This window comes from Amia ocellicauda, chromosome 12, assembly GCF_036373705.1.
Source record: "Amia ocellicauda isolate fAmiCal2 chromosome 12, fAmiCal2.hap1, whole genome shotgun sequence".
NCBI classification, from domain to species: domain Eukaryota; kingdom Metazoa; phylum Chordata; class Actinopteri; order Amiiformes; family Amiidae; genus Amia; species Amia ocellicauda.
The window spans coordinates 27,867,389-27,894,791 of record NC_089861.1 but is presented as its reverse complement, the minus strand read 5'-3'; the positions used below and the strand labels follow the sequence as shown (position 1 = coordinate 27,894,791).

At 40.8% G+C, this 27,403-nt stretch overlaps 1 protein-coding gene across 1 annotated transcript; it reads right to left on the bottom strand.

The window, feature by feature from the left end:
• Window positions 1–570: 570 nt before the first annotated feature.
• On the bottom strand, window positions 571–23,219 carry LOC136764832 (guanylate-binding protein 2). Its single transcript, XM_066719165.1, has 8 exons — window positions 23,110–23,219; window positions 13,485–13,893; window positions 12,049–12,303; window positions 11,595–11,728; window positions 10,743–11,035; window positions 3,223–3,418; window positions 2,807–2,886; window positions 571–2,041 (listed from the first exon to the last, which is right to left on the bottom strand). The coding sequence occupies exons 2-8, from the start codon at window positions 13,889–13,891 to the stop codon at window positions 1,286–1,288; spliced, it is 2,121 nt and encodes a 706-aa protein (XP_066575262.1). The 5' UTR covers window positions 13,892–13,893; window positions 23,110–23,219; the 3' UTR covers window positions 571–1,285.
• Between the last annotated feature and the right edge of the window lie 4,184 nt (window positions 23,220–27,403).

Sequence of the window (27,403 nt, the reverse complement as noted above, 5' to 3'; positions counted from 1 at the left end):
TTTCTTTTTTTTTTGCTGAGTATATTTTGTAATTATTTATCTGCTGTCAAATATATAACAATATATTAAAACGTCAATAATTAGTATATTACAAATATATTAAAAATATATTTAAATTTAGAAAATAGGTTTTATAATCTATTTTGACAATATATTATTTCTAAATATATTCTGGATAAAAATATATTTTACAAAATATATTAATACATATTTTTTCTGTATTGGTTTGTAGTACTGCTTCTGTGATCAGCTGTCCAGAATGTGGTCAAAATGTGAACTAACACAAGCTGCAGTGATTTGAAACCTGAATAGTTTTACCTGGCTCTCTGACAGGTTTAGGGATCTGACAAATACATTCAAATCCTTATGGCCAGGTGAGCAAAAGTTGATCTCTGTGTTTTATATCCTTGGGGTAACAACAATAACAATGGAAAAAAAATCGGCATGAGAAAGGAAGAAACAGTCCTCTGTCTTGCGTTAATCATCGATACCACACAGGATTTTAATGTGAAGCAATGATGGATCAGCTTCCCTGCATTGCTGAAACCCAGAAACACAAACAGACAGATATATGTAGGAATGCCTTGGCGTGTATTTATTGTAAAAAAAATCGAACCCTTCTCTGGGTCCTCAGATATACACCAAATGATATAAACTGAGCAGGGACAGCTACGTCTGTTTACCCTGTGCAAAATGTATTCTATTTTAAAGAAAATGAAAAGTAGTTAAAAGAAAAAAAAAACAGAAGATAATCAGAAATTCTGTAGCTCTGTTGAAGCTTTTTAAAATGTAAAAAATACAGAAGCAAACACTTCTAAAAATATAATATGCTAACTTACAACTTATACTTATCCATTGTTATCCACATCACAATACAAAAACCCAATCCAGCTACAACAATAACATTGTGGCAATATAAACAGAGAGCAATATCACATTGTGGAAAATCAACATTGTAGACTCCAGGAGATATTGTTGGTAAAACATTGTAAAATAACATTTTAAAATCACAATTATTATTAAATGTACATTGCAGAGAAACTATTTTCTATCCCCCAGCCCCCATAAGATTTAAATCAGTAGAATCGTATTTGATTGACACTGTGCAGTGATAGAGCAATATTAATAGAATTCTTATTTTTAAAACTGGAAATTTAAATCAAGCATTGGCATGCAGATGTGCAGCTCAGTGAATATGAATGCAGACTACAATGGATGTACATTTTACTGAGGAGAGCACAATGTCTGACTATTGCACACTGAGAAATCACTTTACTTCTTAGACTTAAGGAGTGCATACTGAGAGGTTTGCATCATCATGGGTTTTAATTTGATCAATGAAGCTTCTTATCTCACAGAGATGGATCTGAATTTCCTCGACTTGTTCACGGACCTTCTTTGCAGCTTCAGTTTTGCACCCTTCATGCAGCTCTTTGCATTTCGTGACAAGGGAAACCACATCTATAATCAGAGAGATGCCAGACAGCACCCCACCCACTACTGCAGTAACTCTTGAGATTGCCCTAGCTCCTAAACTGATGACATCATCAATCAGAGTAGTTAATCGTAACAATGAGAAGACATTGGTCAGTAGGCTTAAACTCCCCTGAAATACTGGAAAGTTTATATCATCTTCCCTTAACTCTACCATAACAGTATTATAATACTGGATAGATTCTTCAAGTTCTTTCCAGTCATTTTCAATGACTTTCATCTTAACTTCCAGGTCTTTCTTGTACTCTTTGTTTTTAAAGAATCGCCCCACATCAGCGAAGAAAGTTGTGAGGCCTCCTGCTACCCCAATTCCTGCCCCTTCCCCAGTTACAATCAGTGATGTCCCCAGGGTGAAAGGTATTAGTGCCAAGCCAACAATGGTGAGAATGGACCCTGCAGCACCCACAGTGCTACCTGTAATGTTACCAACAGTGGTGCCTTTATGAGATTTGTCCATCAATGCGGCTGTTTCCAAAAGATCGTTGTTAATGACTTCAATTTTCTTTAACTTCTCTAAGAATTGAGTTTCGATGAATGTTACCATTTCCTGTTGGGGAAACACATTAAAGATAATTCCATGCTTACTCCCACATTGTATTAATATTATATTTCTAAGCAGTCACCCTTATCCAGGGCAACTTAAAATTGTTACAATATATCACATTATTTTTACATACAGTAACCCTTTTATACTGGAGCATTTTAGGTACAGTACCTTGCTCAAGGGTACCACAGCTGTGTCCCCCACCTTGCTTGGTGGGTGGTGGGGGGACACAGCTGTTGTACCCTTAACTTCACATGCTACATAATATGGGGGAAATTTGCTAAATCCGCTTCCCTGTTTGTTCATTCAAACCCATACCTCTCCAATCCCTGAGCTCCTATCTAGCTAGCACCTAGCTAGCACCTGAACAAATGCTGATAAGGTTGACCTGGCTCTCTCTCTTCCACCTTGCACTCAACTTTCTTTGTTAGATGCCAATGTAATAGTTAAACTTTAATAACAAGTGAACCTGCTTATTTGTTAACAAAAGGAGTACAGAGTTTGTCTTTATTAAATTAGTTTCTTCTTTTGTCTAAGGATTTGTGCAGCTCCTGTGCTACCTGTTTATATTCAGTGTTTGTTGCTTTGTAGTTGTTTTCTTGTCTAGGTAATACTTTTTTTAAAGTTTTGTTTCAATTCTGAACATCCTTTATTACCAAGGAAACCAATTACTAAGCAATTGTGGTTTCTGACTCTTTATTCTAGAAAATGTTTTCATCTTAATAAAAGGCAATCACAATAGTACTAGAAAGATGCAGGAAAACATACTTTGTAAGATTCTTTTAGAAGACTGCCAAAGTGCTCTGTGCAGAGCTGCTCATATGAGCTTTGCTTTGAGGGCCCCAGATCTGAAATGAAAATCATTGCAATTAGCAGAAAAAAATAACATATTGAAAGATATAAAATGTTTAACAAGAAGTAACAAGAACAATTAAGCAAGCCCAATGAATGATTACTACGTTACCATTTAATTCAGAGATGCAAGTAAAATTCAGCATATCAACAATGTGTAATATAATTAACCATTTTAACAGTTAAACATTTGTGTCTTTTTGACTCAGGACCCTGTAATAAGTGGTAGTTTTCAGATAAAGTATAGCATAATGATTACTGAATATATGAGACTGATCCATATAGAACCTGATCATCTTCAATCAAATTTAGTGAATTGGTTAGTGCTTTACCTTCAAGCTTAGAGTATTCAATATTGAAATTTTTGATCCTGTTCTTCATTATGCTGAAAGCATCCAGACCTTTGCAGTCAGTGTTGGAAAGCAGTTTGTGCTTGATTTTGAGCTCCATAATTTTTAAATGACACTTCTGTTTTGATTGTGCCATATTCTGCTGCAGATATCCATTCCTCATAGTTTGTAATAGGTCCTGAGAAAGAAATCAACACAACATTTCATGATCAATGTAATCTAGAGGCTAGAGAGAGGTAGAACTGGTGGGGCATGTAATATGGGCAAGGGGCAAGGACATGTCTGAATTAAAGAGGGGGGTAATGTAAACTTAATTTATCTGGTAAATATAGTTACTGTTAGTTTTACTCTGCTTTATCGGCCCACCTCTCTTGCTCTGTTTATCTTGGGGCCTGTAACCAGACACAGGCTTGTCATTTGCACTGTGGCTGGCTGGTGGATGTACAATATTGACTGGGGAATGGAGCGGAGTTGTGGACTGGAACTATGTCTGAAGGAACCATGTGAGAGGCTGGAACTGTGAGTTTGAGTGGAGGGGTCAACCAGAGTTGAATATGGAAGAACCGAGAAGCAATTACAGATGAGTGATCTGTGTTTGGCACTGTGGGTTGTATTCTAAAACTATGCTGCTATATTAATGAGTGTTTCTAACGTATGGCTGTTCCTAGTATTCTTGTCTTGTGAAGCTGTTTCCTATTTTTCTTTATAGACAAGCATGATTAGTCACTTCCACCACTCTACATTTCTCCTGGTCTCTGTTGTGCGCATCACGTCCCAACTGCTGTCCAGATCGCCACTGTTTCTACATGCTCCGGAGTAACGATCTCTATTGGCAACAATCATACATCTGATCTTAGAGCTGGATAAAATAGGTTTATAATGGGCATTGTAGATGGTTTCTTTGTGTAATTCAGTTGTGAGTCCCCATGGGTACAGAGGGTGGTTGACAGCACACAGGGAGGGGCTATTTTAGCTTTTGTTTGGGGGTAATTTAATTGGAAAAGGAAGGTAGATTGAGGGGTTAAGAAGAGTCCTTACACCCTCCCATTCTTTTTAAAAGGGTAGTGTGCTGGATGACATGATTTTGGTGGAAATTATTCCTCTGTATCAAGGGGGCCTGAGATATTTAGTTTTCAATATTTTTAATGTATCTACTTGTATGACTATCCATCTGCCTAAAGTGGATGTTGTAATAAATGATTTGGTTTTAGTGTCCTGAATAACTGAAGTATTGAACAAGTATATTTGTACTGAAGTGCAATTTGCTTGCTTCATTTGTGGTGATTAATTAAAGTTGATATTGAAACTTATGGGGCACTTTTACAATTGTGGTGTTGGACCCATTGCTGCTGTTAGCTGGATTTACGTTAAATTATTGCACTTTGTTTGGTGGCTGTGATTGTAAGAATTGAACAACTGCAGGAGTTTTCATTGCATATGCACCGATTCCTTGCCGCTCAGTCTGTATCAAAAATCGCTGTTGCTCTTTATCTGGAGTATGATAGGACCTTGTTCAAGAGCTGAATAAACAAATTTGAGATCATACTGTTGTTTGTTCTGTTACACCTGAAGAACTGCAAGTTACTGTACATTAGGGCTACAGGGATGGACTGGGACTAAAAATCTGCCCTGGACTTTGACCCAGACCAGCCCACCACAACTGCCCTGTGAGTCTCTCGATGTACTGACTCCAATCCTCTGCATCTGCATTGTATGGATTAACCCTCCCAAATAGCTGCATTTTCAATACATTTGTTTGCTTAAGTAAAGATTTTAACTCTTCGTTACTCACAGCAAACCAGAACAATTATTTTATCCTTGTCACCAATGTAATAACTCGGAGCAGATGTTTTTCAGCAAAGGGATTCAGTTGTAAAAAACAATTGTAATCACGCAGTACTATTGTACTTGTTTTTTTACCCTACAAAAAACTTCTCCCTTGTGGAAATGGAAACTAACTCCACTGATTGAGATGGTGGGGTAGGGACAATAAACTCAATTACTACAAAAGCAAGTGAGCTAAAATTTGAGTCGAGTATGTATTGAGAAAAGGATGTATTCTGATGAAACCACAACATCTGTTTTGTGAGTAAGAGATTGATCAAGAATTTTACAAAGGGTTTTGATGGACAAAGTGGAGGAGAATGTGGTGGAGTTAAGGAGAATTGAGATAGGATGGTTAGTAGAGGGGAGGGAAGAAGGTATATGGAGGTCAGATTTAGAAACATTCAGCTTCAGATTATGCAAATCTATCTGGAATTAAACGGCTGAAAAGCAGACAGAGATGCATTAGATAATGTTTTAATGAAATGAGAGGAAGATCTGGATATCATGAAATGGTAGCAGAATTCATGAATGTAGATAATAGAACCCCAGGAGAGGTAGATGAGAGACAAGAGATGGGGTCCCAGCAATAATCCTTGGTGAAGAAAAAACAAGGTGAAAAGAACGAGCAATAACAGGAAATGTAAAAGGAACAGTCACAGAGATATACAGAGAACCCATCATGAGCAACGCATGAGGTTCTCAAATATGAAAGAGCAGAGGAAAACATAATTAACCATGTAAAAGATAACTGAGAGGATGAGAAGAATTAAAATATATAAGAACTTAAATGGGCAAACAGAAAGTAGATGGAGACAATGGAGAACAATTTCATTAGACTGATCAGGATGGAATTTGGACTGCAGTGGGTCACTTATACAGTGAGTGTAAACTGGTCAACTGCACGTTTGCAAGGGGGTATAGAGATATGCAGATAGTTCTGGAAGGAAGTAGTGTGGCAGTGTGAGAGGCAAGGCTGTGGTCAGGGCGGGTCTTTCAGTGGAGGAGACTACAAAACCCCTCCAAGACTCCAAACCCCAGAAGCCAACAGGGCTCCTGATGGCCATAGCCCCGCCCAGCACTTCCCCTATAAAAGGAATATATAATTACTGTTATTGTTTGTTTTGTAGTTAGGGATTGTTTATGTTATGTTAGTGCTTGGCCAGAGCTAGGTTTTGATTTGCTTTTTGACACTTGTACCTGCCATTTAGGGAAGCAATAAAACAATAGCGAGCCTGTTTTGTACCCTTTGCCTGCCTGCCTTCCTACTGTGTGTTTCAAGACCAGACCCCGCCTACATACAGCCTTTTCTTGTGACAGGCCCCCCAACCCGTTGCAATTGGTGGAGAATGCGGGCATAGGCTGTGTGGTCTGGATCAAGAAAAGAGACACACACGCAAGGTTGTTTTGGAAAAAAAATAAAAATAAAAAATGGGCCGAAAATCCAAAGCCAAACAACAAAGGCAGGCACGCAAAATGGCAGCGGTGGAAAACACAGTGGAGATCAGTGCTGACTGGTTGTTTAGTCCCAGCTCTCCACTGTGGCTGCAGACCGAAGGCCTCAAACACCTGCACCGAACCACTTGCTCCTTACTGTTGGAGTTTCTATACCTGTCTGTTCCTGACAAAATGGAAGTTATCCAAGGAGGTCAGTCTGACATGAAGACCGCTGTGCAGGAGTTGCTGGATTTCATGGAGAAATGGAGCCAGCAACAGCAGGAGGACAAGGCCATTCAGCCAGAGGAGGCAAAGCTCTCGCAGGTGCCCTGTTTCCAGCCTGAAGGAGAAGAGGAAGGGCCTCTTCAACTGCAGTCTGCCCCAACCACTGATTGCAAGGTCTGTCCAGTGTGCCTTGCAGGGGAAGAGTGGTGTTTCCAGGTTGGACAACCTGTGCATGTTTCGCCTGACGGAGAGGAATACTGGGAAGGGGGAAGAGCCTTACCAGTAGAATGCTGTCTGGAGCCTGAGGAGGAAGAGGAGAAGCCTCTCTCTGTCCCTGAGCTGGAGACAGAGCAGGAGAGGTCGCTGACGTCCTGCATGGAGGAGGAGGTCAAGCTTCTCTCCCTCTCCACCCCAGAGAGAGGGGTGGAGTTAAATACCTTCCCTGAGCCTGAGGATGAGGTGGAGTTTTCCTCCCTCACAGAGCTGCAGTGGGAGGAAGAGTACTGTCTGGAGCCTGAGGAGGAAGAGGAGAAACCTCTGTCTGTCCCTGATCTGGAGACCGAGCAGGAGGACCTGAAATGGGAGGAACTGGTGCCTTGGCAAAAGACACCAGGAGAAGATGAAGAACTGCTTCTTCCACCATGGTGTGGACAAGAGGAAGACCTGCCAAGGAGAGCGGAAGAAGAGGACCTGCTTCTTTCACCATGGCCAGGACAAGAGGAAGACCTGCCAGGGAGAGAGGAAGAAGAGGACCTGCTGTGGCTAGAGCAAGAGAGCCTCTGGCCGTGTCTGCCGCCGGAGCCACAGAGGGCCGAGGTGTTCCTGCTGCCGGAGCCACAGAGCGAGGAACCCGAGTATCCTGTGTCGGAGAGGGAGGAGCCCGAGTGTCCAGAGCCCCAGAGGGAGGAGCCTGATTGTCCAGAGCCCTGGAGGGAGGAGCCAGAGTATCCTGAAGATGAGGAAGAGGTACTGCCTTCTTCGTCCCAATCCAAGGATGAGTGTCCGCCACCATACCTGGTGGAAAAGTATCCGCCACCGTGTCTGGCAGAAGAGTCTGCCCCTGAGCACTGAGGAGCTACCAGGAGAAGATGACTTCAGGAGGGAATCACCGAGGCCACACCAGAACAGGAGGTGCCTACAATCCAGGAGAAGGCTTCACCTGTTGTCCCCTGCACTGAATCAGAGGGGAAGATTATACCAGGCCCTGAATGTGGAGAGCAGCCGGAGCAGCCGGAAAAGGAACAGCACTCGCAGACGTTGCAGTTAACTCAGTCAGGATCCCAGAAGACGGAGGAGTCGCAGCAACCAGAGGGTGAGACTCTTGTGCTTCCTCCATCAGATCTCCTGGACATCCAGAGTTCCTGTCCTCGACCTGAGTTCCTGGCTGGAGCAGAGACTGGAGGGGAGCCAAGTGAAGCTGTGGCAGTGGAGAGGTCTCTGCCAGACCAGCCTGGTTCCTGGAGGGACCACAGAGCAACAGGTCCTTACCCAGGACTTGATGCTGTGGGGGAGCCACCTTCAATGAAACCGGGGACATGCCAGTCCACCCCGAGGACCAGATGGGTGCGATCCAGAGAAGGACAGGACATGGGGGACTGGCATGTCCACCGTGAGGATGACCTAGCAGATGGAGACCCCAACTGGCTCTTCGGCCCTCCCGCCTGCCCCTTGTGTCTTTTGGAGGGGGGCTTAGCCGTCTTATGGCCATCATCGTGTGCGCCCCTGGCTTTACTCTTGAGGGGGAGGCTATGTGGCAGTGTGAGAGGCAAGGCTGTGGTCAGGGCAGGTCTTTCAGTGGAGGAGACTACAAAACCCCTCCAAGACTCCAAACCCCAGAAGCCAGCAGGGCTCCTGATGGCCATAGCCCCGCCCACCACTTTCCCCTATAAAAGGAAGCAGGAAGCGAACCAGTGTGTGCATGCTTGGCTGGAGTAGCAAGGTGCACAGGAGGGCGAGAAGACGACGGAGATAGGAGATAGGAGATAGGAGATAGGAGATAGGAGATAGGAGATAGGAGATAGGAGATAGGAGATAGGAGATAGGAGATAGGAGAGAGCGAGAGCGAGAGCGAGAGCGAGAGCGTGAAAGAGCAGGAGAAAGAAGGGATAAGTTCACAGCTGACGGATTCACTGGCTTACGACCCTTTTTCTGGACCTGGACCATTCTCCCTCTTAAAGTCCGGACTGTCTGATAACCTCCCACTGGTAACGAACTTTGATTATGGACTGTGACTATGAACCTGCCTTGCCCCTGTCATGCTTCTGTTTGCCCGGTGTTCGGCTCCACCGACCCGGGCATTTACTGTTATTGTTAGTGTTTGTTTTGTAGTTAGGGATTGTTTCTGTTTAGTTAGTGCTCGGACAGAGCTAGGTTTTGTTTTGCTTTTTGACACTGTGCCTGCCATTTAGGGAAGCAAGAAAACAACAGCAAGCCTGTTTTGTACCCTTTGCCTGCCTTCCTACTGTGTGTTTCAAGACCAGACCCCGCCTACATACAGCCTTTTCTTGTGACGGGCCCCCCAATACGTTACAGTAGGTATTGGTATAAGAGAAGGTATTGTGACACTAGGTGATGCTGACCTTCAATCAGAAGGTTAGCTGCTGGAAAGCAGAGGAAAAAGTAAATTAAGAAAAACATTGATAGCAGACTGGAGAAGATGAATGGGGAATGGATTCAAGAAGGTTTGTGGGTGTTGTATTTTCAAGATACAGTAACTGACCATTGTTATGATTTTTAATTGGGCAATGACCTGACATTCCAAATATTTGTGGGTTATTTTATTTTATTTTTAATTTTAAAAAGACACAGGTTACAGTGATTGGTCATCTGGCAGGTAATTGTTGACTGGCTAGCACTCATAAAGGTTTACTGATGTTTAAATGGTTCTTGTTGTAAATGGTTAAAAACAAGCTGAAAGGATAATAATAGAGTGGATTTGGAATTTCTGCTGTCCTACAGACTGGACTCTGTCCTATTACCTAGTGTCTAATAGGTTACATTTATATACTACTGCTGTTGTGTCTTTATTGTAATTCATTTTTGAATTTTATGACCTGTTGATTTTTTTTTTCAGTATACCTCTTCTGAACCTTAAGAAGTAATTAGATAAAATGTAAGTAAAAATTATATATTATAATATTGATTGAATCTTAAACTTAAGTCTTACTAATAATAACTGAAAATAACTACACAATGTGAACATGGTGTATGTGAAAACCCTGAAAAGCAGGAAAGCAATAACTTGTCAAAAAATGCAATACCCGTTATCTTTCAAGTTGGAAGTACTGCCAAAAGGAACCATGGATACCTGTTGAAAACCGTTTCTATCAAAGGCGCCTATAGGCCTCTGTGTATGTCACTCAAACAGTCCCTTCCTGTTTCCGGTTTGTATATAACAGGAACTTCCTCTTTGACTTCTTCACCCTTGGAGATACCTTGATCACGTAAGCAAGAGTTTCCTTGTGGTCTTTCTTTATTATTATAAAGCACAAAAATTGTGACTCTGGTTAGGTTGCATATATATTATATACTGCACCTTTCAGCCCACATACATACATATTATTGTATTTTTAAACAGTTTGCATAAAGCCGAAAAACTGTGTGTGCAAGCTTTCCGGCTGCGGCTCAGCTACAAGCTCCGTTTTTTTTTTTTTATTATATTCTTCATTAATAGTTCCTACTAATTTATTTGTTAAATTATTTTAGATGCTGTTTTTTTTCCTGTTTTCAGGGTTTTGCTACTACAGAGCAGGAACAAGCAAATGTAATTCTGAGACCCAGCTGAACCCAAGGCCTGCGGCTCACTGGTCTGTTGTAGAGATCTCACCTGCGTGAGGGGCTCCTCTGCCAACTTGCATCTGCACTATAGTCTGACAAAACCTATAGGACCCCAACATGACCCAATCAGACACAAATTGGGAGAATCTATTCTTGCTATGCCTGTTAAATGTTTGTGATGTAATATGACAGTACTGGAATCATTAGGGGTGATTTAAGAATGATTTTCTCCTGCTCACCTCAAGCTCCACACTTTTGCTGTCAATTTTGCTTGTGTCAGTGAGATAAAGGCTGTATTTCTTAAAGATGTTCAACGAGGCATCATGGGCATCTGATAGACGTTCTTCCAGCTCATGGAGTTCCATTGGCGAGTTCTCATTCTCAAGCTTGGCTTCTGACTCAAAGGTTTCCTTGGCCTTGAGAAAAGCTCGTTCCAGTTGGGATTGGGTCAGGTCTTGGGCAGCAGCCTCCAAACACACACTCTCATTGTTGTTGAGCATGGAGACATAAGAACGAGCCAGGGCTACAATGGCTTAACACAGAAATAACAGCATTATATGATGCTGACATTATAAACACATTCAACACAGTGTGTCATGTGAACATGTTTTGAATGCATCATCTGTGTGATTTTCTATTATTGTTTTTTTGTGGGGGCTTGCTCATCACTGTTTTGTTGTTGTTTTATGTAAAGAAGCGTTCAAGGTGTATTGTCCAAATGCTTAGGACATTAAGGAGTAATGTAGATTAATTTGATTTAATCCAATATCAATTAAAACATAACAAAGCAGGGAAATTATTAAAGTTTAACATGTGATTCTCACATACAACATACAATTATCAGAATTCAAGTCTTAAAGCTCAAGTCAGTGTTTCTCATGTTTTAGGTTTAACATGAGACACACTGTTCAAAATATCTTGGAAAATTGTAGACATCATAAGAAAAATACAGTTTGCCTGTAGGTGAGAGAAAGCTGGAATTGTGGGAGAGCTACAGTGCTGTAACAGTAATGTAAACTCTCTGTGCTTTGGTTGAGAGACACTTGAGCATTTATAAAGCATCCAGACAGCAACAGAATCTGCACTTTTACCTCCAGGCGTGCAGTATGTCTTCTCCTTGCCAATCATTTTAGGATTGCAGAGGTCATGTACATAGCTGATCAACCTGGAGAGAGATTTCTGGAAGTCGTCATCCAAGTCTGTGAGCTGCAGCTCTGGCAGCAACCTGTGAAATTGAGCAGCAAAAAGAGTCGGGATCCTCACTTACTGCCAAAATCAAAATACACTTAAAGACTTAAGCTTTCGAAGGCATTGTGCACAACTCATGTGCAACATTACCCAGGTGAATTTATCAAAGTGTAAAAATGGTTTGACGATGTCTGTGAGCGATGTTAAAATGCCAGCGCTGTACTTCACTACACTCTACCATGAATAAGCTGTATAGTCAACCATAGTCAACATGCCTTAGGAATATGCATGATGGCATATCATGGTATGCCCCTGGCCAGTAGTCTCTTTTGAGTGGACTTTGCACAAAGGCCTTACCTGAGTTTATTTTTCTCAACAGGAGTGGGCAGGATATGAATTTCCAGATGCGGGAAGGACGTCTCCAAGCTTTTACGCATTTCTGGTTTGAGGGACTGCAGCACCTCATCCAGGTATTCCTCCATCGTCTCGCTCTCTTGGAACTGGTAATCGCGGATCAAGAAGCAGAAGCAGTTTGGAAGATAATTTGCTGGTTCTTCACTGCCATCTGAGCTTTTGGAAACCACAATTTCACGTACCACTTGCTGCAGAACACTGTGGAGCCAGTTAAGAGTCTTCCATACACAGACTGGAATCAAAGACTCTGAATTCCTGCCTGCACTTTGATTAATCATACGAAGGCCTAGGCTACATCAAAACTTTGACCGATCCACAAATCATGACGTATAAACGTATTGCATTTTTATTTATAAATACTAGATAGTGGCTTAAAAAAATGATTTAATTTGCTGTAAGGTCCGTGTGTAATTTGCTGGCAAGTTTTAATTTGGTTCATGTCTATATTTTACAGCTTACACATTGTGGAGCCAAATTCCACATTGATGCTTAACAAAATTATCTGTTGATTTGGATTCTCCAAACTAGGTAAGAGCTACAGTTGCTGAGACAAAACACTGTTGTTCCTCAATCAAAGCAAGTCTGAATGCTAAATGTCATTATTTAAAGCTGCCACTTATAGAATCGTGATGTCGCACAAAAGCATAATATTGCAATAAGATGCTTCCTACTGTCGTCTCCTTCCTGGATGAACTGGACTTCCTTCTCTCCTCCCTCCCCTCACTGTCCTCACCTACCATCCTCCTGGGAGACTTCAGCATCCACCTCCCCAAATGCTCCTTATTAACTTGAAATATTGTTTTGCCCGGGGGCCCCACATACCCTTGAATCGCCTCTATGTGTATATGTCAGAAAAATGGTTGACAGGCATTAATCAACCAGGCGAGATGTCTATGTATGTGTCAGCTATCTCCTTGGTCTTCTCCAGGACAGTCCCTATTATATCATTTATCTTGTATTTATCCTATATTTTTAACACTTTAAATAGTCGTGTGCTAGGACCCAGAAGGAGAAGTTGAAAACAGCAGGAAAGCCAGGCAGGCGATAGTCTATCTTAATAAACTGTAATACACTGTAGTATACTCTAGGTTAAAAACATCTGTGATAACTCTTGTGCACCAGGAGCAGGTCTGTAATTGTTTTTCCCTGGTGGGTGCAAGTGGGGTGTGCAAAGAGTGCTTGTGCAGGAGCAAATGGCCCCCCTACGCCCCCCCTGTGGTGCTGCCAAAGTATACTTTATTAGACTACAATGTAAACCAAGGAAAACCATAGCAAAGCAGGAAAACTACTATAAGTGTAACAGGCTTGTTTAACAATCAGCCCTGTCATATTGGGATGTTCTTGTCTTGGTCTAGATCAGCTGCCATTAGAAAGGATACTTGAGGTCTTGCATTGCACTGGCATCGATGCACCTCATAGTGTTGTAGAGGAGAAAGCTTGAGAGCAATGCAGCCAGTAAAATGATCTTCTGGTCATTAATTGGCTTCCCTTCTTGGTCATCCATTCCTTGAGTGTCCAGGAGGATCAGGGTGATGTTGTAATGGGTTGGGTGAGGTCGGGCCCAGAGCCAGATCCCTTTGGTACAGAGCTTTCTGGAGTGACCAACTGGAAACCCCTGACCACTCCCAAAGAACCGGGACAACAGGTAGGATTTCCCTGTCCTGTGCTTGCCCACGATGGCGATCACCTCTGCCTTGTTCGTCAGCTGCTCGAGATACGCCGTAACCTCCTCGTTGATCACCAGCCGATCATCTTGGAACTCGATGAAAAGCTTGGGCTCTTCCATAGCTTCAGGACAGAGAGGGAGAATGAGTTCACAGAATATCACAAGTCACATTTCAGGTAGAGGGACCGTATGGATGCATAGTCACTGAGGCAGATAAAAAGACTTTAACATGTCAAAGAAATGATGCTTCAAATCAGGTGTGGTCAGTTCGCTTCAGATTGGTTTTATCCTGCCCCAGGTCATAACGGTCAACCTCCAGTTACAATCTATAGAATACATAATTTCACAGAATACAAAGATCAGCTTGTCATTGTCACTTTCCTGTACAGTAATTACTGTTGTTGGTTATAGTATACAAAGATCTGCCAATATCTGTTATTGTCCTGTTCTGAAGTACATTCAGTTTACACAGATTTCTGCTGAATCTTAACTTTTACAGATCCCTCCTTTTGGTCCTTGGCCAATCTTAAGAGAAGAGCAATTTAACATTGTGCTATAGGAGATAACTATTGTTTGCTTTTATTCAATTAGTTTGATTAATTTTACATCTACACCACAACACTTTTTAATTGAAACTATCAATACAAGGACTTATACTACTGCAGATGCCATTTGAGCTGTTCTACACTGAGTCAAACATCACTTCAGCATTGTGCACTTCAACATTGGTTTATTTCAGTTAAGCACTCAGTTGTGGTCAGCAGCATATTTCTTGTAAACACTCTCTTTTTGGGTGGAGCTATCAACCTGTCAAAGCAAAGTATCACTTTCTTCTTTTATATCTGATTATGGATATCTGAGACCATTTTAATTTTATAGTAATTAGTATGGCAGTATAGCTAATAGTTGTTAGGTTAGTGATGGCAGATATTAATCAATTAATCTTATCTAATTCACCATCATACTCATACATTTGTAATTAGTTTAATAATATCATCATCATGCATGTATTTGTATTTTACTCATGGACATATTGTCCCAATAGTTTTCCTTTTTCATATAAACTCTCATTATGAATTATGAAAGACAATTCCATCCTTATTCTGCAAAACCAAAACCTTGTGATGTCTGCTCAGTAAAAGCATTATATCTACAATTTCAAACCAAACTGACAATGGCCACCTCTATCTCAACAGACTTGTTTTGCATTTAACACGATACAGCATTATATGCATCTTTAACTAGAGCAGATATAAATGTCCAGTCATTACAATGCATTGGCTCTGTAACCACACAAGAACATACTTCCATGTTTTCACAATATTCCAAGATACAATACTTCAAAAGCTACCATAGTAATATTATTCAACATGATTTTGTGTAAACCATCAAAATATGGAAATGTATGCTACCTTATGCAACCTTTAGACTTACACATACACTCAGACACACATCCGAGTCACATAATTGTTGAAGAATTGAGGATTCACATTAGTTTTGGGTTCGAAATAGAAAATAGAAAAACAAGTCTGTGGTTTAGCACTTATATTCTTAACTCTAAACCTTAGAAGTTTTAGCTTCCTCATTCTGCATGTACATCAAAATCTGCACCTACACAACAGAAACAAGTCTGAGGCCAAATGTTTGCTTCAACTCTTGTAAATTAAGCATCACAGCTTTGCCAAGTTGAATTTCAATGCATATGTACTCTGCACAGGAATCCAGCAACACTGATCAGCTGTTCACGATTCCAGTCACCCACCAAAGAGCTAAACCATGGCACCAGAGTGATCAGAAGAGTAATTGCATGGGAAGGGAACTGTGCAGGCATGGACAATGGCGCTGATGCTGTCAAAGCATTGATATGACTGTGTTACACTGATCTGATACACGCTGTTGTGAACCAGTGATGGATTTTTTTTTTTTCCACTCTCTCTTCTCTTCTACACTGGGGAGTCTTTCAAGGTTGGGAGAAAGGTTTGCCACTGGGGGTGTAGGGGGTGGTGGGAGTTGGGATATGGGGTGAAAATGTAAGAAAAGGGGGTAGTTGTTTTATTTGATCATTATATTGTATTCTTCTGTTATCTACCCAATAAAAATATCTGATCACAGAAAAGTATAGTAATTGCTTATTATCTGCCAATTTACAGATGAACATTAGAAACAAAAAAGGTCCTTTCAAGTAATCCAGACTAGGAGTCCACACTTAATGAAGTGCCATCGCACATAACCATGACAAAATGAAACAGTCTGGAATTATTTCCAGTACAAAATGAACAAGAAAGTAACTGCCAACAGATGGCAAAAATCATAATGAGAAGGAAAATAAATAACACTAAAACAAACAGAACAAAACAAACAAAAATCAATGTTTTCCTTAAGCTCTCTGGTAGGCTATTGTAACGTACTGTGGGCATGGGAACAGGAGAACCCAGTTGTGGTGCTGGTGGGATCATCAAGACAGGCAGGGGTCAGATACCAGCAGAACATTACAATCAAGGCAAGGCAAATATGTGGGTGTGGTCACAGGCAAGGGTCGGCGGATACAGTCAAGTCAAGGATACACAGTAGAATCAAGGCTAAACAAGGCACTATGAGACAGTTCGCAAATGTAATTTACTCAAACAAAAATTTGCAACTAGGTACAGACAGTGAGGGGTTTATATGGGGACCAGAGGGAAGCAAGGAACCAGGTTTGGGAGATGCAGGGCGAATGTGGGCAGAAGGTGATTGAACAAGTACACATGGTGTTCAGGAATGTTGATTGATTGATTGATTGATTGATTGAATGACGGAAGTGACATCTAGTGGGGGAAAGTGCTTGGACTTGGAGAAGAGTACTGGTCATTGGCTGTCACAGCTATAGCCTATAAAAGACTCAATACTTGACCTGCAGTTTTCTCTTAGCTTAGAACAGCACTTGGGTTAATTGGGCTATTTAATGGAACACAAAGCCTCTAACCAAAACAGAAGGAAAGCAAAAGGTTATGCAGCAATAGAGTGCACAGCGAGAGACATGGGTGAGAATGAATAGTAAAGGAGGATACAGAATTGAAAATGGAAGACACAGGGCATGAAAAAGTTTTCTACACACGCACCCACAGATGTTGCTATTGAATGTTCAATATGAATGACAGGTACTAACAGTCTAAACACACATTCCAAACTAACCAGGAAATAACCAAAAAAAAACTTGAATTTAACAAAAGAAAATAGAAAAATATTTAGTCTCACTAAACCACACAGTTTTGCTGTGTAGGCCTTAAATAGGAATCAAGTCCAGGGTGAAGGAGGAAATGGCAGTAATGGTCTTCAGAAGGTGGAAAACATGGATGGAGTTGAAATGAATGTTTGGAAATTGCAGTAGTGATCAACAGAAGGTGGAAAACATAAAAGGTATAAAAGGGTATTATCTTTTGGGTTGGGTTATCAGCATTCCAAGGGTTGCTTTCTCCCATGATAAATCAACTCCCAAAAATCATCATAGTACTTTTTAAGGTACAGTAGTTTTTTGCTGGGGAGCTATTTCCGGAACTGGAAACATACACCCAAAATCATTTACACTTTTTGTCCATTTGGTCGATTAATAAGGCTTGCCGAGGCATACTTTTCAGTAATTTATACATCAATAATTTTCCTTTTTAGATTCACAATGATCTTCTCCTCATTTAGGTTGTGGTCTGTAAGATCCTCTGCATACTTTCATGGGTATGTTACTTGAAAGTACCTTGTAGAGGTAGAGGCAGAGTATCCCCCTATGGAGTTAAAGACAAGATTGTGGCATAGGTGACAACTTAAGCGTGAAATCCCAGTTCCACAAATAGTTCCACAGAAATCCAGAGAGAAATCCACTGCAACATAATACACTAAATTGTGGCATGGGGGACACCAGTTTGGGTGTCTATTCCCAGTTTAACAAATTGCCCCACAGTATAAAACTTTAGAAAGCGACCCTATATACTATCAAAGGGAGCAGAAGTGGTATTGGGGACTTAAATAACAGAAAACCAACTTAGGAACATTCACAACGCAATTAAAAATACAATATTGTGCCATAGAGCAGCGATTCCCAGCCATTGGGCCATAGAGGTACTGCAGGTGGGCATGCTTTTAAAATAGGAAGACATTTATTGTTAAAAAAAATAATCTGTGCTGTCTTCTAAGATTTATTCGGTCTCCTTAGAATGTTCATCATTCTTGGTAGAAGAATTTAGCAGTATTCAAAACCGTATACTACAAGTACTACATATCAACATTACTGAAATGTTGGTATGTGTAGTATGGGTAATATGCAGTTTTGAATACTGACTGATGAACTGCATTTTTTTCCCTGTGTGTCAGTGTAAACAAGCTCCAGGTCCTGGGCCCACGACAAGGGGGCAGCAAAAGATTATACTCAATTATTATGTGAACAATGGGGACAAGCCATTGCAGGACCCCATTTGTCTGTTCTGTGTTGTCTGTTGTCTGTCCTAGGAACCTCCTAATGTAGAGCTTACACAATCAACATTTTATTGATAGGATAATACCTAATGAGCCCCTGAAGGAGCCTGAGGGAGACAGGGTAAAGAACTTTAATGCCCGGCTATCAGTTCTGAACAGTAATGTCCATCTAATAGGCAGTGATGCCTTGGCTCAGATTGTGCCCATTCCCCCATTCGATACACCATGGTGTCACGCCACTAACACTTTTATTTTCAGGTTGGTGCCCACTGGCATGAAGATCATCAATAATTTTGAATTTTTATAGGGAAAAAGACCACTGAGAGGTCTCGAATGGAATTAACTGCTAGCAACCTCTCTTCCCAATGGACAGATCATAACTTGATAACAATATACAGACCCCAATCCCCATTAACTTATCACCTGCAGTTATGTGTCTATGTCCGGCTTCCAGCCAGTATTATAGTGAACACATTTCAATGCCCATGGAAGGACAGCTTTTCAACCTTATGCTACTTCCACTGCCTCAGGCTCAGTGGACGTGATCGGGCCCAACTACACTTCAGGAACCACTGCTCATCATAGAAGTGCTTTATAATGAATGTAATACCTGCGTAATCTTTGAATGTTTCATGTTTTATGTATCAGACGCTGTGCAAATGGTTGGCGAGCATTCTGAACTGATACCATCAAATACAGCTCAATGCAGATTGTCACAAGTCACAAGCACGACAGCTGGATACAGGAGGGAATATGCAGAATGGACGCACACACTTCAGATCTGGGATTCTGTGACTTGGCAGAAACATAAAATCAGACAAACTCACACTACAATATACACAACAGCTCACACCATATATCACTACATGAGACATGCTGACCACAAGCCTGTCGAGACCTGGCTTGAGATCTACTTGTTAGTTCTGCACCTGAGAGATTGTGCCTCTCCACACTACAAAAGGGTCAATAATATAGTGCAGCATTATATTATTCACCATTCTAGAATGATACGGTAAGACTCAACATCGTTTCCCCTCTTCCCTTGAGACAATCGCATTTCACTCACTGAGGCCCAGTTTAGTGCTGAGCCCTACTGAAAGCAGCTCAGTCCAACACTATGGGTATAGTTGAGAACTCCAGGTTGCACACCTGGCTAGACGGGGGTCACACTAATGCCCACTGTCGATATGCTACCATGAGTCTCCCCCATGACGACAGGGTAAGGCTGTAGTAGTTCTGAGGCACCTAGTGGTTGTGTTGTGTCCCCTATCCCACGGTACCTCTATCATCTACATTGCCAATGATCCTGGATAAATTCATCATGGGAATCTACATATTCCCCTACACAGACTGCTATCATATCTCCATCTCCGAGACCGGCACAAGTGTTAAGAGGGCATGGCATAGGTAGTACAGAACACTCTGACATGAACATTGACATTAACTGTCAGAGGGCCAGAATAATGGTGAACGCTGCTACAATCACTGTGAGTGCATGGGTGGTAGTGTGGACAAAGAGGATATCACGGCACTAAAGGAGGGACTGGTTTGTCTGGGGTATAGCAGTTGCTTTCATATTGATACTGATAATAAATATAGTCTTGTGTTTCTGTTTAGGACAAGCATTTGAAAACTACATTTCATGGTTTACATGCACACATTTACTTATATTCTGCAGCTGCCTGCTCTCAGTTCCCTGCTGAAGTGGTGCGAGATTGTTATCTCCAAAGATTAGCAAAGGCACCTTGCTCCTCCTGTAAGAGAAATCTGTATTTTAGTAGGGGTTTAGATTTGTTTGTGGATTTTCCGTTACTGAAAGTACGCAGAATTATTATTTTAAATGTTACTAGGTGTTTGAGTACGCTCTGTGTACGTTCTGCTTTTTCATGCTGCTATGGCGGTACTATTATCGGCCTTCCTTCCTCTATCTCACTGTCTGAGTTTGTTTTTGTACACAGGGTACTCTGCTGATTAGGCTTAGTGTCCTTCAGGGCCTTCTAGTCTGCCATGTTTTTTTATTTCTTTATGGATGTTTTCATTTCTTGGCCGAATGACAACCCGCTGGATTTCTTATTAGGATTTCGGAAACCGAATTAGGATATGACTGTTGCATTACCATAGAAACTTAGTGTCCAATATCAGTTTTCTTATTCTGCAACTGTGATGTTATTGAATGCTGTTATCAATTAACTGTTTAGAGGGACTGCCCTATGGCCTCTGTTGGGAGTCTGTTGCAGGGATTCCTCGATAACACTCTCCTGGGTGTGTGAGGCCTCTTGATTATGGCTAATATGACATGTTGAATATTTGTTTGAGAACTCCTCCCCTCTTTATGTCTGCTGATGCAACATTGTGTTTCCATTCCAGTGATGATCATTTATGGTTTCTCCCCAAAGCTTTCCAATAATAATAAACCCACAGGAGCAGTACACAATTGCTTGCTTGGGACCTACTAGCTTCATGTTGTCATTTTCAGACGACCTTTATGACTACAACAACTGATTGTTGTTATCTTTCTCTCCAGTCTGGTCGACATAAAAGTGCCTGTAACTTCTCTAAGACTGTTCTTGAGATCACCTCTTGAACCTCTTCCTTGCAGCTACTTGTAATAAAAACCTTTTGACTGGAGGTAAAACTCTCTCTGGATTTCTGCGACTCTTCACTGCCATAGGCTACGAGTGACATCTGAAGTCAATCCACAGGGGATTGGGGCCATGGCAATTTTGAATCAAACAGTAATTATTTTGTAGGTCGGAGCTCCCGCACGTCAGGCTCTCCTCCGCGCATATGTCCAAAAATAAGGTTGTGAAACGACTATATGGAGATGTTTTGTTATTGATGAATTCGGGCATCACAACGGGAGACTTGCATTCACCTATAAACTCCTACATCAGTGGTGGAAACAGCTTATTTCAAATGAAGACACATATTTCTAGCAGCACACAACGAAAGTTATGCATCCTTCCCCCAGAAGTCACTGCGGGGTGTGTGGGCTTAGTGACTTCCTTATTCCACTTCGTTGTCTTTTTTCACCCCCCGGACATTCCTGGCTACGCCACTGGCCCATTACTTAAATCAAAGATGTGCGATATAACAAAGTTCAAAAGAGTGGGAATTGGAGTAGAATACATATAAAATATTTTGAAAATGGACGAATACACTGATAATTTAACTATTTGTTTCTTCTGCACACTACCAGCATGCATATGGACCACTCTGTTATTCTGCGTTATTATTATTTTAATCTGCCATCGTGCAAAGTGTTGTGCATAATAATGCAAACGTAAATAAACAAAACAAATGTGTCGAAAAACATCTGCTGTTTGGGACTTTCTGTTAAATGCACAGAAGACCCCCAAAAAGTTGAATGTATCTCTGCAATTGAAAAGTGGTACATCACTAAGCCAACACCAAATCTCTGGGATCATTTAATCAATGTAAGTTTAAATGATGCATACTTTATTAGGCTTAATGTGTCAGTTGCAACGATGAGAAAGCAGCGTACTAAGCGGAAATGACCCCGTGGTTAGTACGCAGCTCTGTACTAAGTTAATTGCAATTGACCCATTATTAGTAGTAGCAGTAGTATATACCGAAAAATATATAATGTTGGCACAAACTGTAGAAGGTAGTCTTTTACTTATAGTTAACCCAACTATTAAGGTTACTGTATTCCAGTATCTTTAGCATGCATTACTTTCAGTATAGTTGTGTATTTTTTAATGTTACTGAACACCGGGGTATAGTCATTCTAGTGGTTCACATCGATTACCTACTTCCAACACTATTTTCGGTATTGAATAAAATACAAATTAAAGTTAAAATCCGTACGTCACCATACAGTTTATTATCGGTAAAATTAAATTAATAGCATGTTAAAGCAATAGCCTACCTCTATATAAACTGTGTGCTTGTAAAAAAAATGTTCGAGATAAACGATAAGGGGATGTTTATTTATTTTTTTAAAGCTAAACCAAATAAAAACAAAAGATTGTATTCAATTATATACACTTATTCTAGGCAATGTGATGTAATTGACAAAGTACGCACGTTTATAGAATTTAAATTAAAATGTGTTTTTGAATGGATTGTGTGGGTAGTGTTTATGATGTTGATCAAGTGGGCCTTGGGATGGAAAAGGTTGGGAAGCCCTGGCATAAGGGACACGAGTCTATTCTATTCGTTCTCAAGCCTGAAACTATTGTAGCAATTACAAAGTCTGCTCAGTTTAACAAATTATTGAAATGTGAATACATATTATCATTGTTAATATTATTTAAAATATTGAATTTCAAGATTTTCAATTTAAACAAGTTTGCTGAAAGACCAGAATAAGTATTTTTCAGTTTCGCGACGTCTTTGTAAATCTTTCCACTGTTCCCTCGTTCGGGGTTTTATCCAGTCCGGAAACAATCTGCGTGGTAAACTCTTCCCAGTCCCATTGTTAGATGTATTTATTAATTGGTGTAGTTGTTTAGCAGATGCTATTATCCAAACATTTTTAAAAGCTTTACAGTACATACAATAAGTGCCAATTACGTGAAGATAACCCGAGGCAGTGGTTTGGGACGCAGCCTCGGTCCTGTGTAAGTATGTCATCCGCACATAGTCTATTCTCAAACCACAACTATAATTTCTTAGGGCTGTTAAATAAAAATACAATCATACTTAAAAACATATTGACTTTTGTGGGAAAAGCAGTGTCTGTAAAAGAAATACAGCCGATCCCAATCTGAGGCAGTGACACAAACACTTCCCTATTGAAAACAGCGCATTTTAACATATGTCAAGTAACAGTCGTAAAAGCAGTGGGTGAAGAGATCCAGTTCAAATGGGAAGCCAAGAAAAGTTAGTTTAACAGTAAAACAGCGCAATCCAAATCCTTTCAATGCTACCTTTTTGTGCAGAATGAATCCTCTGTACTGTGGTTTCTTCCAGGCGCACCGAGCCGATCGGCTTGTCAATCTGTACCCAGTGCAGTCTGTGTTCAGTGGCTATGGGACGTCATATATAAAGGCATGCACACAGCCCTGCCCCTTTCTCATTCACAACTCAAATTAGGAGACTGAATTGACAGAATTTTCCGTTTTTGTGAATCCTGCACTGTGCATTCTTTTTTCTTCAAAATCTAGAATTTCAGTCCCCGGCTTAATAATACATTTTAAGTCACCCTACTGTATTTCCTTATTGGTATTAAGCTGCATTTTTTATGACGCAGTCTCACTCAGTTGCTTTACAGTAGTCTATGTGTGGGAGTTTTGTTTCAAGGGGAGTGGGAGCCGTCTGTTGAGAGACACCTGACATAGACATCTTAAAAAAGACATCTCAGCCTGTCTCCTTCCCGTAGGCACAACGTCCCGGGCCCAGTCTCAACACCAGCACTGCTCCGCAGAACCATCCCTTCTCCTACAACCCGGCAGCCTACAGAAGCCACTCAAACTTATCAGGAAAGCATAGAGATCAGTCCGAATACTCAACTTCTATGCACTCCATCCATATCAGTCCAATCCTGCGGATCGCTTCAGTCGTGCAGCTGATCCTACACACTCAGTCTTTGCGATTATTATTATTATTTCTTGGCAGACTTACAACATAAGTGCAAAACAAAGGGAGGTAAGTGAGGTCCTACATCCTGGACATTACATTAGTTGTCATTTAGCAGACTCTCTTATCCAGGGCGACTTATGCCTCGGGTCCACTGGCTTAAGCGCCTTGTCGTGCCATGCCGTGGCGGATGCGTCCCAGAGCTTTTTTGCAAAACCAGGCTTTTGTGAAGTCCGTCCATCTGAAGGGAGGAGCAGCGACTGTGGGTTTGGTTTGTGTTTCGTTTTAAAAACAGACAGAGATCAACACTAGAGCGACACAGCCTGACGAGGACAGGACTTTGTGTCTGTTTTATTATTTATGCTTTACATGATTGTGAACAGCGCAATAAATACACGTTTCTGTTCATAGATATTAGGAAGAGCTGAACGTGTAGACAACATTATATTCAGACAAGCATGTTCACATAAGAATACGTTTCCATGCGCAACAATAATACTACATAGCGAATATGTAATGATATTATTATCATCATCATTTGTGCGAGTATATATGTATTTTAAACGGCACAGCGTGACTCCCTTCATTTATTACTTACTACAGATTTGTAACTTCAAACAATACTTTTTGCGGTATTATTTATAATGTACTTATCAGACGTCCTAAACCAGGGCAAGTTACAGTTTAAACAAAATACACACGTTTCACATTAATCATCCAGATACAATATAGCCGGTTTAATTGAACTAAAGTGCGCGTCTCAGTCATGGCGTTTATGGACGCATTTATTAAACCAGTGCTTATGTTTTAGAGGAAACCCAGATCTGCTGTATTATTTTATTCATTAATGTATCTTGTAAATGGACACGTTAACTGAATCGTGTTGTCTTCACACTGACTGTCTCTGGATTGCCCTGCACACATTCACACACACAGCCTGAACACCGGCAGCTGTTCATACAATATTAATACCATCGGCTGCTACGATGCGATTATTATCCTTCAGTTTATTGTAACTAGTCAGGCGCTGCACCGGTCTGTGAATCAGTGTTTAATGCACTCGGATATTAACTGTATCAGTCATTGTCTCTGTACGTGGATTGCACTCCATCTTCGTGATCGCACTCGGCACTTGAGATTATATCTTCCGACACAATGTATCTGATCTCCTCCTGTGTCTCAAGTCAAACACACACCTCCGCTGCTGATAGCGAATCATGTCCTCAATGATGACGGACGCTTACGGACGCGTCCAGCACCGGCAAGTTAACTGTCCACAAAACACGGATGCGTCCAGACGCTTAGCCAGTGGAGACACCCGTTTAAGCGTTCAGGGCCATCCGGGGAAACGGAGCATTATTGGCTCCCCTGAAAATGCAAAACATGCTTTTTAAAGCCAAGTTCATGGTCCGGCGCACGGAGGCGATTGGTTGAGATGGGTTTGGCTGATCGCTCAGGAGGATATTGTCCAATGAGGAGAGGTGTGTTGGAATGTGCGAATGCCACAGTGTGGAATGTGCTCATATCACACACACACACACACACACACACACACACACACACACATTGGTCCGCACCCCCTGCAACATCAGTGTTGTTGTTTTTCTTTTACAGTTCTGGTCAGCAACAACTGGCAGCCAGGGGAAAGGGAACGAGATCGGGATAAAACGTGTAACACCTCACCCCATGACACAGTGCCAAGCATTTCTAAGCACAGCCCAATTGGCATTCCTGTCTGTCACAGTCAACAACAGAAAAAAACAACCCACTGCCTCTGTACCACCTGCTATGTACACAGAGAGCACCATCACATTACCTGAGCTAATAAAAGGAGCACAGTCATGTGACATTCTTCCTGGCAATATAACAGGATGTGATAGCATTTATGACTATAAATAGCTCTTTCACAGATGTGCCCAGTCCTCCAGTAGCTTCTTATTTTAGGTTACAGAATGTGAGGTGGCATTAAGCGATACAGTAAATCCCTGAAGTATGATGGTGCCAAGCTATGAATGATCTTAATGCTATAATTATTTCAGTAATAATAATAATAATAATAATAATAATAATAATAATAATACCCTTGTTCTAGTTTCCCATGGTACGTGTACCAAAGGATTATTGCACATTTAATATGGCTTTAATAAGTCCAGAGAACAGAACAGATGTTGAAGTCATGGGAAACCACTGTACAGTTATGGCACATCTACAGGAAAACCAGATTAAAAGTGAAACAATCCCATTGTAAATTGACTGGGGAAACTTGCAAAGAGAAACTACAATATTTCCTTATTAGTAACAATAGGCTATTGTGTTGTGTGTTGCCTTTATTGTGTTGTGGAGATGAAATCTCAATGATCAGCAATTACAGAGTGTCCTGTCTCTGCATTTCCTTTTTAGATGTCTATGTCAGGTGTCTCTCAACAGACGGCTCCCACTCCCCCTGAAACAAAACTCCCACACATAGACTACTGTAAAGCAACTGAGTGAGACTGCTCCATGAAAAAATGCAGCTTAATACCAATAAGGAAATACAGTAGGGTGACTTAAAATTGATTATTAAGCCGACATTCTAGATTTTGAAGAAGAAAAATGAAAGAATGTACAGTGCAGGATTCACATGTTTATTTGAGAAAAGAAAAAACAAAAAGAAACAATTGCTACAATTCAGTGGATGAAGGAATATGTTGATATCAATGGCAGGAGTACATTAACACATCTTAAATAATCAAAACTTAAAGAGGGGAGATTAAAAAAAAACAGAAAAACCTGAGAAGGTTCTAATTGAAGTGACTGGAATACAGACAAATTAAAATGGGATACTAAAATATTCTGTGATTATGGTTCAGTCAATCCTCTTGAGAAAATGGGCAAAATTGAACAAGACAGCACATACTCTTTTCTTTAAAGACATATTAAAACCTGTGTGATAGACCCATCATCTTTGTCCCACCTAACAAAGATAACAAACTGCAGATTACATATTTGGAGACATGAGATCTTCAAAACATGGCTTAGACTAGAATAGGGCAACATGTAACTTAAGGACTGTGAAATGACTTCTCTAGTAGAAAGCAAAGGGGGTTGATATCTTACTTCATATGTGGGTCATATGACAATATAAGAAAGTGGCCTGCTGAATTAAGGGGACTAGTAGAATACCAGCATTTGAAATCAATGGATGTTAACATTGTTCAATCTATTGAAAAGCTTAAATTGTGTATATTGGGAACAATGGTGGGCACCACATTACAGTATGAAAGGACTGCTCTAGAGAGAATCCAAAAATGATTCCTGACCATGAAAGTAAGTGCTACACATACAGATACAAAATGATCTCTCTTTCCTAAAGGCTACTGACTCAGAGAACTATGTCCGAAATAAGAAGGCAACAATAACTAAAATCGGAAATTAAGGTGAAATGCAATTAATATTGAAACTAGGTGTTTTTATTCAAGTAGCATGATGTGTCTAGAACAAAATATGCAGTGCTGTAATGGAGGGTTGTTCCCTGGAAATCCTACAAGAACCATCTGGATGAACTGGGGAGAACAAAAAGTTGCTGCCCAGGTAGTCAAATAACATTGTGGCAACACTGTAATATAGTGAACACTATGATGGTTGTGGACTGAAGGGGATGTTTCA

Bases quoted from the DNA above. Each gene is read 5' to 3' on its own strand.
- LOC136764832 (XM_066719165.1), bottom strand. From the start codon at position 13,891: ATGGAAGAGCCCAAGCTTTTCATCGAGTTCCAAGATGATCGGCTGGTG. The intron at 12,304-13,484 runs GTATCCTTTCTA...CTGGCTCCACAG, and splicing joins AGTGCAATGCAAGACCTCAA to TGTTCTGCAGCAAGTGGTAC. The intron at 2,042-2,806 runs GTATGTTTTCCT...TTTCCCCAACAG, and splicing joins TTCTAAAAGAATCTTACAAA to GAAATGGTAACATTCATCGA.